This window comes from Cornus florida, unplaced genomic scaffold, assembly GCF_030987335.1.
Source record: "Cornus florida cultivar Cherokee Brave unplaced genomic scaffold, ASM3098733v1 CherokeeBrave_3.0.0_Hap2_Chr03, whole genome shotgun sequence".
Lineage (NCBI taxonomy): Eukaryota > Viridiplantae > Streptophyta > Magnoliopsida > Cornales > Cornaceae > Cornus > Cornus florida.
This window is the reverse complement of record NW_026775573.1, coordinates 32,701,890-32,715,992: the sequence shown is the minus strand read 5'-3', so window position 1 is coordinate 32,715,992 and position 14,103 is coordinate 32,701,890. Positions and strand designations below refer to the sequence as shown.

General features: G+C 34.2%; 1 protein-coding gene across 1 annotated transcript; it reads right to left on the bottom strand.

Moving 5' to 3' along the window:
• Positions 1–4,409: 4,409 nt before the first annotated feature.
• Positions 4,410–13,868, bottom strand: LOC132300193 (oligopeptide transporter 4). Its single transcript, XM_059797179.1, has 6 exons — positions 13,254–13,868; positions 12,685–12,782; positions 7,993–8,556; positions 7,042–7,294; positions 6,275–6,457; positions 4,410–5,489 (listed from the first exon to the last, which is right to left on the bottom strand). The coding sequence occupies exons 1-6, from the start codon at positions 13,791–13,793 to the stop codon at positions 4,875–4,877; spliced, it is 2,253 nt and encodes a 750-aa protein (XP_059653162.1). The 5' UTR covers positions 13,794–13,868; the 3' UTR covers positions 4,410–4,874.
• Positions 13,869–14,103: the final 235 nt, after the last annotated feature.

Genomic DNA, 14,103 nt, shown 5'->3' with positions numbered 1-14,103 from the left:
ATTTAAAATATTTTATAACAAAAACGTAAAACATTGGAGGAATATTTATCTAAGTCACATAAAGCGAGAGTGGGAATGATAGCAAATTCGAGAGTAGAAGCGTAAGAACGGTGGAATTAAATCATAAATAGTGAGAATTTAAACCAAAATATGTTCGGAGCGTGAGAGCGACACCACTCGTTAGAAAAGATTGTGTGACTTAGGTATTTATCTTTTATAGATTTGTCTTATTGGATTGACAACACTAAAAAGTATGTAAATTATAAGTTTTTTATTCTTAATATAGTATAAATAATAAGGAACACACAACCTTAAAAAATGAAAATAATAATAATAATAACATTAATAAATTTGGTGGGTGAAATGCGTAAAGTTCTTTTCAAAACTCACTCTTAATAATTATTAAGAAAAACGAATAAATAATATTTTTCAGTGAAATTTTGGAAGAGCTGCTGATAAAAAAATAAAATAAAATTCAAAGTTACCGTGAATAATTATTAAGAGAGGACCCTAAATAAGTAATAAAAAATAGGGCCATTGGGTGAGGATTGGATGAGAGGAAAGTTCTGGCATACACTGGATTGCAGCTGATCAAACATGTAGGGAAGGTGACGTGTGCGCTCACGTAATCAACTATTTTTCTGTATTTTTTAATGAAATAAATAAAGCGTTTGGGGGTTTGTGATTTTTGTGCAACTCGTGGTGATACTAGGAAACAGGACCCACTCATGGCGTGTGGAAATTGGTGGATGAGAGAGCCTGAGTCTGGTTTTATTCTATTGGGCTTTGGGCCTTAGAGCGGAACAGAGGACGGACTCACCAACAAACGAACAAATAAAATAAAATCCAAATCCAAAGAAATGAAGCTTTGATCATGGTTTCGAATGGATTTGTTAACCTGGAGAGTGAAGTCCTAGGATCAGGAATACAGGATCCTCTCCGGTTACAGAGTGCATTCGGTTCCTCTTAAAGAGTAAATGAATAGTGAAAATTATGGAAGGTTAAAATTTTGTATTTTATTTATATTACCCACACGCACACGACCTTTCCTCCTCCTTCCCTCCCTTCCAATTTGTCAGCAACCAATTCAAAATTGAAAATACCGTCTGCTTTACTTTCTTCTTTTTCAAAATAAATATATTTTGATTTGTTTTCAAAACGAATCAGAGCTCTATTTCTCGTTCCTTTGTTCTTATAAATTTCTCCTTCCCTTTCTTCGTATACGAGATCATTTTATTTCAAATTAACATAGCAACATCGGAGCACGCAAATATTATTTCCAAGTTTTATATTTTATTTCAAAACAAATTGTATACTCTTTTTTAAGAAATCAATGGCAGAAAAAGGAAAAAAAAAATTACTAAGAAGGAAAGGAGATAAGTGGACGATACCCGTAAAAATTAAACTAATCATCTGTTTATTTGTTTGGTTCATGAGTAAATTGTTTGGATTTAAATCATACGTTTAGTTGTTTGTTTCTTGCATAAATAGTTTGGGTTTAACGTAAATACAAAGATTTAGAGAGCAATTTGAAATATGTTTTGGACTCGCATGGTTTTTTTATTTAATTATTTATGTACTTTTAAGTTTCTTTGATATGCAAATACGCTTTGAACATAATAGTTTGTAATTTAAGTTGATGTAAGTTGTACGCGACATTCCAACATAATTTTATTGATGATGATAGTCACTTACGTAGTTTGTTTCGTGTTATACGTAAAATTCAACTTCGTATGTAGTTTATTTCATGTTTATATTATACGTAGTTTGTTTCTTACTTATGTTATAAGTAATATCCTAACAAAATTCTACTAATTGCAGTACGTAATTGAGTAGGAAAAGAATAAGGAACAAACATGAAAAGATAGAGAGATGAATGAAACACTAACACATGAATTATGAATAAATGAACTAACAATTTTTAGACAAAATGAAAAAAATTGACGGTTATCACACGTAAACACACATGAATTTAGAATGAACAAAATTGATGATAATCAAATGAATTTATTTGGAACTCCAAAATAAAATACAAAGGAAGACGAAACAAAAACAAACCAAACACACATTGTTTATTAAAATAATACCATATTTTGAAAATAATATTTAAAATTTTTATATGTATGAAATACAACTTAAAGGATAGTTGGATGCAATCGGTGAAAACTTTCCGAATGAGTGTGCGGTATTTGAGCCCGGCATAATTTACCCAAAGAAAAATGATATTTTTGACGACAATTTCATATCAATTGAAAAACCTACTTTAGCGTGACAATCCACTATTGGCTGTACCAAGTCTTCATGACATATTAAATGCATTACATTTTTTCAAACAAAAATATCCTTTTTAATCTCTCCTTTTCCTTTTTAATCCCTCGTTTTCTTTGGCCATTTTTCTCTACGTATATGGATGATTTCTTTGCCCTTTGCTCTATACGTAGGCTGTAAATTTCCTCTGTTTTTTGCTATAGTTTATTTTCTTTACAAATATATTTTTCACTAAAGACTCAAATAGAACTTTTTTTTTTTTTTTCTTGGATTATATAAACTATCGTTGAAGCAAAACAGAGAAAATTTTCACTCCAATAAAAAAAAAATTGAGAACAATTTGAAGGTCAGTGTTAACTGTGTTATGACTATAGGTTGTTAAAGAGGTAACATTTAGGATAATAAGTTTCAATTAAATTTAGTAGATTAAGAGAGAGAAGGGGCAAAAAGAATGTTTTTTAAAGAGAAAAAAAGTGGCTTTTACCTCTGCAGTTCTTTTTAATTTTTTTTTGGGATTTTGTATTCAAATTTTGGACCGGAAAATGTTGATTGTGACCTTTTATATGGGGTTTCTTGAGGTGGATCAGATTTCCGATTGGAGACTATTTAATGTTTTTATTTTTCTCATAAACTAAACACAGGTAAGATTTATTCATTCCTAATTATTAAAAGTTCATTATTTTTTTTCCCCATTCAAGAGAGAAATATTACCCTTTGTGGGATTCTACTATGCTCAATACAATAATTTTTATCGACAATTTTATTGAATTTAAGATGGGTCTCCATCTAATCCACACGTAGATAGCCACGTGGAGTCGTTATATGACTCGGTTTTTTTCAGTCGGGTAAATGGCATTACTCTTTTACTCAAAAAAAAAATAAATAAATGGGAGGAAAAAGGAAAGGAAATAAAACAGCATAAATCATTTCTTTCCTAGTATTTCGCCGATGAAGCGTTACATTAGTCAACATCGGTCTCTGTATTGACCTGCATCACTGATCCACACATATACAAACAGGTTCAGTACTTTGAATTTGAGTCTCCTTTTTCTTTTTCCACCATTGAGACTAAGTTTTGAATCTCATAGTGTTCAATTCCCAATGTACTTCATGTGCTTTCTTCATTGCCCAACTGATTGTAAATCTCACTGAAAACTTTGTATCGAATACACATTTACACACACCTTAGTCTTGAATTTCAGTAGTCGGAGAATATTGTAAGCAAAGACACATTTACATATTTTTGGGATTGAGCACAGTAGATGAAATATATTGAGGAATGTATATTTCTAAAGTAAACTTCAACAGCAATGATTTCAGTTAAACAATTTATTGTTGCTTTAATTATTATGTTCTATATATAAGTAGCATAGGTTGTGTTATGTTTTGTGGGGAAGTTAGGCAATCTTTTTAACCCCCATTAAATGGTAGAGGCAACCATCTAACAATAGAAATTTAGGGAATTTTTTTGGTGCATTTTAATACTCGTAGAGCTGCATAAATTGTTGTTCATTTTGTGTGTGTGTGTGACAGTGTGTGTGTGTGTACATTTCTTCTTGTAGATACGAGGTTGTTTTAATGAATCATAAAACCTAGATTTTGCGCGAAACTTTTCCATTTTCTAGTAGTAATTATTTTTTGAAACTAATAAAATGTGGTGTTCTATTAACCCACCACCCCCAGCCGAAACTTAATATTCTTTCAAGTTTTTTGAATTTTGTTCATTTATTTAGTTTTTTTTGTATTATTTATTTATGTAAATTCCGTAATGTGAACTATTGTAGATCAACTTGACCTTTAGTGCTGTCTGATACCTTTGCATTGGAAAACATTATAGGCATTTGAAGGGGATGGAAAGCGTGGAGGAAGGTTAGAAATCATGAGATGATTTTTAGAGCAGCTTTACCTTAATTTTTGCTTGTAAAGCAACTATTTAAGTTCGAGTTAGCACCGAAGCCATTGTAGTGCAGTGGGATGAGGATGGAGTACGGTTCGGTGTTTGACAAACGGTGAGAGAGAGGAATGCTCAACATCAACGCACATAAGAGTATGTTCGGATTAATCCGCCAAAGATCAAACAGAAATATATAATGGCAACAAAGGAAAAATAAGATGGAAATCACACACACAACAACATCAAGGGGCGAAGAAGGACTAACTTTTATTTTAAGAAAAGAGAATATTACAACACTTAACGGATTACCAAGAGGTATTCCACACTCACTCACTAGAGGAAGACACACACTATTCTAAAGGGATTGCATTCACTTTTGGCACTCACTAATTTCTGTATTTTTTCTTTCTCCATACTTTTCTCCACTCACTTCTCTTCTTCTTCACTCTGTTCTTCACAAACATGCACCAATCATACATTCTTTCATCCATACATTGTTGACCACCATTAAATGACACTCTACATTTCTCCATTCACCAGCACACATATCACTAAGCTAATGAATTTGAGCCACCTAAACAGCGATTTCTTTTTTACTACCTCTTCTGTCTAATGCAATATTGAACACAATCGTCGTACAACAAGATAATTATCTTCTGTACAACTTGCAAACAGAAGAATATGTATGTAGTGTAGAACCACCATTTGTTAGTTAATTCACTGGACAATTGTCAACCGCTATGCCCTTGGCTGTTGGACAAGTTGCCAAGTCACAGTGTTCCCCAGCTGAACCCCACCAAGTCAGTCCTTTATCCTCTAAACCCACTGAGAAGTACAGCAGCACCGCCATGAAAGCCACCCCAGCGTCCAAGGCCGCTGAAAGAATATAATTGTATCTTTGCCACCACATCTTTCGGTACCGGAAGATGAAAAAATTGAAAATTGTACCAACTATGATCCAGGAAGTGTAATTCAATGGCGTTGCTGGTGGCATAGCACCTGTTGCTCCCAGAAGGACTGGAAGGTTAATCAAAGGAATCCAAGATTGATTGGGGAAGGCCCTGTGGAAGAGCCAAACAATAACTGGTCCCAATGCGCCTCCAAGGAAGAACCAATTCATGGTGCTATAGTTTCCAAGAGATCCAAATATACGTCTAGGTCCCACTAATCCCCATATGACGGATGCATCGAAGAATACCCGGTCACCGGGGCAGGTCCAGGGACTGCCTGCTTTAAGGAGATCCTCTTGGCATATGTTCTCAATAGAGGTCAGCAGCCACCACGCCACCACAAGGTTAATAGTCCCCGCAATGACAGTTCCTATGAACTGTGATGTATACAAGCAACCATAGTGGCAACAAAACAGAGAAATATATCAGAAATTTTCCTTAAACTAATGTGCAGAATAATTTGTAGATGATATATGCATATATATATATATATAATATGTGTGTGTGTACCATTCTCAGGTGCTGGTCCCACCTACATGTGGTGCTAGGAGTGGAATACCATAAGACAATCCTAAGGCATCACATGTAATCTGTGTATATATATATATATATATCCTTTTAGGATGATTTAGATAACATCATTTAGATTTTGTTTTTTATTTTTTTTGTGAAGTTAAAGCAAACACACACCCATTATCCACAATATGTCCCTAGTAGGACACAAACTCTCAATCTCATCCTTCGGGGAGGAGAGATCACACCATTGTTGTGTGTTTGGTTTACTAGTTTATATTATTAATATCATTTAATGTTATGTCCATGAAGTGGATGAAATTTACATCTTTGTGTTTCTGAAGTGTTAACAATACATGCATACTAGTTTTTTATTTTTTAAAGGTGAAGCAGTGCATTTAAACCTGTACTGTTTCTTCACCTGAAATATTATTATGTATCAATTGCATCAAAGATGACTTTGTTCTTGTTATTGTTGTTGTTATTATTATTGATAACTGTTATTCAAAGTTGGTCCTTGCAGTGCAGAAAAAATTTGATTCTAAATAGTTTGAAGCGTATTACATATTGGCATGTTATTAGCTTTCTATTTTAGAATTGCTTTTCAGATGGCAGATGTATGATTTTCTCAGTAGATAAATAAATGTACCTGAACTAAGAACATTGATCTTGGAGGGATCTTCATGTAATGTCCGAGCTTGAAATCACTGAGGAAGGAGACAGCCTGAGCCATGCTCATGTAACCGTAGGTTTTAAAGCATACATTGGCTATTGGTTTTCCTGGTAATATAATACCCATGACATACTCTGTGATTATGTTCAGCCCTGGAGTCTGTATATAAAGCAATAGAGCATCATAAAAAATAAGCAGATTTACTTGGATGTTGGTGTACAAGTGTTTTTAAGAAACATTATGCTTGTGCTAATTTTAGAATTTATGCTGTGAGTTTCAAAAAGAGTAACTCTTAATGGAACATGATGTTTTATTGTGAAGACCAAACAGGTTAGATAAGGCATTGTAACTGATGGATAGTCAAATGATACGTTACATAGACTCGGGTACGTGTACTCCCCAACAGAAGGATGCGGGGACACTGCTAAATTTTCATATTATTATTTTTCTTCTATTTTATTCTTTAGAGTAAAATAATGTCTTTATGTAACATAGCATTCAATATAGGAATTTCACTCATTTTGAAGCAATAACATAATAAAATTGACCTATTAGATATGATTTTTAGATACGTGTCCAACCAAAAGTGTCGAGCACATATCCCAAGCTCATGTCCGAGACAGTTACTTCATCTATTTTTGAAGAGTTCATGTAATATAGGTCAAATGAAGACTAATGTTTACTTCTAATGCTCCACAGTAAGAGAGGGAAACAAAGGGGGGGAAAAAATTTGACTTAGTTACCTGGTTTGTTGTGGCAGTTATGATGCTGATTGGAAGGGTGAAAGTGAAGGCCATAGCACAAGCAAAAATGAGTCCCCACCATGGCATCTGAACCTCATCCTTCAAGACGGTGCAGAGTACAAGACCAACTGCAAGTGTCACTCCAAGCATTGTGTAAAACCACCAGGAAGGTATGTCCGGGTATTTCCTCATCAATCTTGTGTGGATATCCTCCTTATCTTTGTAGGAAGCCCGGAAACGTTCATATATCTCCCTGCAGAGTATAATAAGAAGTCAATGAACATCATGTGTGTATAATGGATGAGATTTGCTTTTGATTTTTATGCTCTTTTTCATTTCTTGTCATTGCAAACATATTTAGATCATCTCATCACAATATATGTAGTGATGCTTAAGAACAATTGTTATCTTGGGTATTAACAGAAATTATTTCATTTCTGTCTCTGCATCTGGAATCTAACATCAGTCTGGAGGGATTTGAAAGACCTTTTATTTTAGAAAAACAATTGGAATGTCAGGAATTAACACACACACGCACAAACATGTATATATATATTTGAAGACCTTTATATATATATATATATATATAGTTAAGTGATAGTATGTATCAAAGCATCATACTTATCAAATCTCCAAACAAAGGACCCAAGGACACTGCTGATATTCATATTATCTACTATTTTAATATAATTTTAGAGAGTAAAATAACATCTTTATGTTACATAGTGTTTAATATAGACATTTAACTTGTTTTGAAACAATAATTTAATAAAAATGAATCATTGGATATGGTACTTAGGTACATGTCCAACCAAAAGTATCGGACACATCTCTCAGACCCATGTCCGAGTATAGTGTGTCTGACACGGGTTTTTCTACTACTTTTGAAGAGTCCGTGTAACATAGGTAGTAGTAGTATTTGAAAGCGTCTTAGAACAGGTAAAACTTTACCTTCCATAGAAGAGGCCCACATGTGTAAGGGTGGAAGCAATGGTAGCAAAACCAAAGCCATAAGTAAGAGCAAAAAACATGCTTAGATGAATCCGTCCTTGCTCATCATACTTCAGTAAGTCTATCTCAAACTTGTCATTCACAATAGCTGTTATGTTATACTTCTGACCATTGGCTCTGAACAAGTGCGAGGAGAAGATAGGAAATCTTTGAGCATTGTACAAGTCTAACCCCCAATAGGCTATGGGGATAAAGATATAGATTATCAAGACAAAACCCATAAGGACATTGACAATGGCAAAGAAAGGGCATATGAGGGGACTGAACAGGAAGGAGGCCACGACAGTCCAATCGAGCGTCATGGCTCCAAATCCGAGGCCCCTCATGCCTGACCCAAGTTGCTGGGCTGTGACTGAGTTGGAGAATGCCCAACACACCCATGAGATGGTTGAGAGTGTTGGGAAGAGGTATCCTGGGATCAGGTACCAGGAAAAGCTGCAAGCTAATGCAATTACAAAGAACTTTGCCCTTGACATGCGTTTCTCTTCTCTTTCATGCAAAGCCCTGCAAATTTAAGATCATGTTAGTTCCTTGGATATTAGTTTACATGAGAAGCATATAGAATATAAAACCATCTTTAGGGGCAAATTTAACTAGAATCATGTTATTGCATCAACGAAGAAAAAAACTCCCATAACATGGCATTGGACCTTATGTTTTTGGATCCTTTGTTTTTCCAGGTTTTGTTCTGTTTGGGCCATATGGGCTCGTTGTCTGTGTTGGCCCTTTGTAAATTCTATTATATTTATACATTGATTAACTTTCCGGAAAAAAATTAAATAAAAAAATTGATTGGAAAGCTAGAGGAGGAGCTTTGACTAGCTGATATTGTTTATGAAAATGCTGAATGTGATACAATATGTTTGGTGCTTGTTTGAGTGAAACATGTAAGAGAAAATCATGCAAGGGAGTGCCTTACATGTTTCACCTTAACAATTTTAATGTGCATGATTGCATTGCACATTAATGTTGTTGATTAAAGTTTTCATGATATTAATCAATTTTTAACCACTCCCTTGGGAAGGTTGGTTCACAATCTCTTCAATGGTTTGTTGAGTATTTTATTAATATCAGGAACAAGTACTCTCCTCCCTCATCATCATCATTATCGTCGTCTTCATCACCACCACCACCACCATCATAGTTTTATATTTCTTATTTTCATTGAGAAGGTGATGACATTTTGCTATCAAATGCCATGATGTATTTATGTGTATTGTGCTCCCTTGCACTCATGATTGCACATTAATGCTGTTGATTAAAGTTTTCATGACATAAATCAAGTTCTATCCCCTCCCTCGGTTCAATGGTTGGTTGAGTATGTTATTCTAATATCAGGAACAACTCATCATCACCACCATCATAGTTTTATATTTCTTATTATTACTGAGAAAGCGATAGCCTTCTGCTTTCAAAAAGCCATGGTGGTGGTGATAAAAAGTTTCATATCTTTCAGCATGCCACTCAATGCAGCGCTGACCATCCTTCAAAGTTCTCACACCAAAAATTCAGTTTCATACTGCACCATATCACTTCATTAATTTGCTTTGGTGTTGTGTCCATGATCTGAAATCTCATTTTTAATGTTTTTCATATGCATCATAGTTCATGAGCCGGGATCCTCTGCTGGTGCTGTAGTTGTTGTATCGTTTTTCAACGCACTTACATCTGAAAATAGATGAAAGTGCGTTGAAGAATGCCACAGCACCTACAGCACCAAAGGTGCTACAGCAGAGGATCCAGGCTCCATAGTTCATAGGGCTAGTTTCTGGCATGGAGACTAGTCAAGGATGGGCTGTTCAACTTGCACATGTAATGCCAAGACTAAGTACTGTGCTTGTTACAATTATTATTGTTAGACAAAAAATAGCACATCTATAAAGAGGAAAAAAAAAAAAGAACATTGTCTCATTAGGAAATGTCAAGTTGTTATGACAGTTTTTATTGACTCCAAGTTCCCATCCTATGTGATTGCTATCTCTTTCCAGTACCCATCAGTTTGGGTGAGACATTTAACCAGAGGCTGTAGCTCCTACCACTATAGCTACCATAATGTTGATGTTATTTTGAGGTATGGGTGACACCACTTGAAATTTTTGTTGCTTCCTCTTTGAAACTTTTGAAAACAGGTTTGAGGATTTTCAGGGATGTTGTAGCAGCTCATATTGACTGCAGCAAAGTGAGAGCTGGACTTTAGTGGAGGTAACAAGGCAGAACAAACACTCCATGTTTTTTCTTTGACTATGATTTTCTTTACAGAAAGTCCATATTTGCTTTACAAAAAGTCCATATTTGGGATTTTGAAATTAATTGATATTTGGATAACTTAAAGAGTGGGAGTTTTTTTTTTTTTTTTTTTTTTCTTTGTCGGTATTCACACACATACCTCCACTAAGGCTTGACCCCCTGATCTTCCTTTAGGAAGTAGGAGTCTGGTACCGTTAGGCCACTGGCATGTTGTTAGAGTGGTAGTTATTTGAAAAGAGTATTGAGAATTATTTGGTGAAAATATCAGATTTTTTTTTTTGGAAAAAAAAAAAAAAAAAAATTGAGCAAGAAAATCAGTTTGTTAAAAATGCTTAAAATAAAAAGTCATGTTATTTAATTTATTAAATAAATGAGAAACTAAAGAATTTGTATTTATAAATAATATTTGAGTTATTAAAAAAATAATTCATGAATTATTGAAATATGTAGAGTAAATTTGGGCTTCATTTATTGGATGAAAATATTTGTTTAGTTTGAGAGTTTTGTGTATGGGAAAATATTGAAGAAAAGGAGATTCAAGGTCACTAGATTCAAGGTCATTAGGTTAAAAAGAAAAGTAGAGATAGGTTTGTTAATAATTCTTGTTGGATTTTCTTTTGTATAAATTCTACTCAGGAAAAGTCAAATTCGTCAATTTTTTTGCTTCCATACTTTATGGACCACGACAACTAGATTCAAGGTCATTAGGTTAAAAAGAAAAGGAGAGATAGGTTTGGCTCGTTCATTTATGAGCTCTGCTCAAGCATTCCAGCTTGTCTGAGCATATTATTACTTATTTTTTCAATATATATTAATTTTACATTTTTTTTCCTTTCATTTTAAAATCATTATTTTTGTCTCCATGGCCACATGAATATTCTTTCTCTAAACTTTTCTTTTACAAACCAAATCATCCATTATGTTTTATTTTTTAAAATTATTTATTTTGACCGTCTTCTCTCTCTCTTACCTTCTGCACTGTTAATAAGAAAATAAGTTTATGATGTATATGTCTAAACCATTTGGTCTACTCACTTAAATTTTCCAACCCCAACTGTGTTAGGCTAATTTCATTCTCACACTTTTTATTATTTTTATTAATGACCCTAGACTAGTCACTTTGTTCATTCACCTTAACATTTTTTTTTTTTTTGTACTTTGATAATAAGTAATTTAAAAGTCGGACACATAAATATCGTCTAAGGTATTCGGCTCTCAGATTCCGTATCAATTCTCTTAAATTATTTTGAACTAAGAAAACCAATTACACATGCAGAATTTTATGGTACAAGCTAAGTCAACCATTGTTAAACTTGACTTATTTAACAAATATCTTCATAAGTGAGATTACAGCTCGACCGCATTTACTTAAGCCATAAATATTTTGGGCCCATTTGTCACATGGTGACAAGTCTCTCTCTCACTGTGTATGCGGGTGTATAACCTACATACATACAAGTCAAGGTGACCCCCAAGTCCTTATAAGTCCAAATGAAGTTAACAGGGTGGCCCAAAATCTGAGGTACACAGTTGACTGACTCATCTTCTTGTCCTACAATAATTTAATTGGCATGCAAGCTGTTAATGAACTGTGATTCGGCAGATTCCTCATGTGACCTATGAATGGTACCACTATATTGTTAATGCAAATTAAAGAAATCATATGATTATTTATTTTAAGGAAAAAGGCATTAGAGGACAGCTTTCACCCTATCCTATGAAGGTGTGATGGGCAATGTGTCCAACCGATGAAAATTGTCATAATAATTAGTTGATAATGGTTTTTAAAAATAGATGAGACTAATTTTATAAAATAGTGTATTTTCATTGGTTGGACTGCTTGATCCACTAGATATTTTTATTGATATGGAAATAATTTTCTGTTCTCAAAAAATTAAAAATCGAAAAATGTATACAAAAAACTATGCCTGATTTAATTTTTTGAAAACTCAGTTATAAAAATATCAGTTTTTAGAAAACTATAAAAATATTCTCTAATAACAGTTTTTTATTTTCTGAGTTTTTAAAAACTGTTTTTAAAATTATAAACCAAACATACTCTTATATTTAAGTCTAAGACGAGCTCTCAGGCACAAGCTTTGTCTGAGTGTTACTCCGCTTGTAGTTCGGATGATAAGGGGAAGTTGCCGGTTCAAAATAATAAAAATATAATTAAACATCTCTCTCCTAACATATGGACAATTAAAAAAACAAAGAGAAAAAAAAAAAAAAAAAAAAAAAAAAAAAAAAAAAAGCAAAGTCACAACATAAGAATATAACTACTTACGTAATAAATAGTTTACGTGGACAATTATATTAAGACGGAGGTAATAAATGGTGTTTCATATTTAGTGAGTTGGGCAAGCACGGTGGAGAGTGACTTACCGGAAAAGTGAGACCTGAACCAGAGTGCCGGGCCACCACATGTGTGCTGGCTCTACCACGTATTTCCTCAGCAATCCAGCCCAACCATATCCCAACACCTACAAACCCATCAATTCCACTTTAATTAGCACAACCCACAACCAACCACATGTGATACATATATAATACATATATATATATATATATATATGTATCGGCAAAAACTATGCTCGTGATTAAAATACTTGACATGACACAAAAGTGGTGTTATTGCTCTTCCCCAAAAGCATTCAACCAATTTAGATAAAAACCACCACTTTGGGCTGTCTTGCTAAGAAGCCAAAAAAAAAAAAAAAAAAAAAAAAACATTTTCAATCACCTTTTTATTTTTATTTTTTTAGAGCAAAAGAACACCAAAGTTTTACTTCAAATAAATTTTTTTTTTTTCACAGTGGTGGTGTTGGGTTTTTTAGTTTTAAAAACATCTCATAATTCACCATCAAATACGTGCAGTTTTTAATTTCAAGTGCATCAAAAAAAAGTTTTAAAAAATATGTAAATAAATAATTAAAAAAAAAATAGACAATTACCTGTGTAGTGATAATAAGTATCCAACCAGCAAGAAATGAAATATTCCGGATATAAAATGCTTTAATAATAGTGATAATGCCAACAGCATAGGCTGAGCCATTTCCAAAGGCACTTCCAGCGTTAGCAAAAATAGAGATGAGGACATGCTCTTTCATGTTAAACGGACCCGGGTTGAAGGAAAACGTCTTGGGTCCAAAACCCGGAATCCTGAACTTGGCGGTCGGGAGGACGGCGGCCAAGAAGTGGCCAACAGGGAGGCTGGCCACCTGGACGGTGATTTGGGTTATGACAAGTGGCTCCGTACGGTAGGAGAAGAATTGGTTGAGGAAAGATAGGAGACAACATGATAATATGCCCAAGAACCACATTCGGAAGGTCCATACGGGTAGGGTTGGGTCGTCCGTGTTCGGCACGGTGAGCCGGACTTCCTCGATAGGCGAGACGTCGTCCTCATCGTCTCCGGCGGAGAAAAATTTCTCCGGGTCAGGGATGGTGGTGGTGGTGATGGGGTGTGGTTTTTGTATATCTAGACTTCCCATGGTGGGAGAGAGCTTAAAAAACAATAATGAGAGAGTGGGGTTAGGGGGTGGTGTTTTTTTTAGGTACACTTTGCTCTTAGGTTCATTATATATATATACATAAATACGCATGCATTATTAGTTGACTTTACGTACACAAAAGTTGATATTCACATTGAGAGTATCATCATTTCATTTTGATAGACAACGGCCACCACTCTATGTACAAATCAAGACTTTCAACCAATTAGGTTTCCACTTTCCAGCAATACGCGGCGGTCGCCTATATTGCAAGATTTACTCCGTATTTATTTATTTTAGAAAAGATAAA

Coding starts and splice junctions, on each gene's coding strand:
- LOC132300193 (XM_059797179.1), bottom strand. CDS start 13,793: ATGGGAAGTCTAGATATACAAAAACCACACCCCATCACCACCACCACC. Junction 8,557..12,684: donor GTTCAGGTCTCACTTTTCCG/GTAAGTCACTCT, acceptor TTAAATTTGCAG/GGCTTTGCATGAAAGAGAAG. Junction 6,458..7,041: donor TAACTGCCACAACAAACCAG/GTAACTAAGTCA, acceptor CTTTATATACAG/ACTCCAGGGCTGAACATAAT.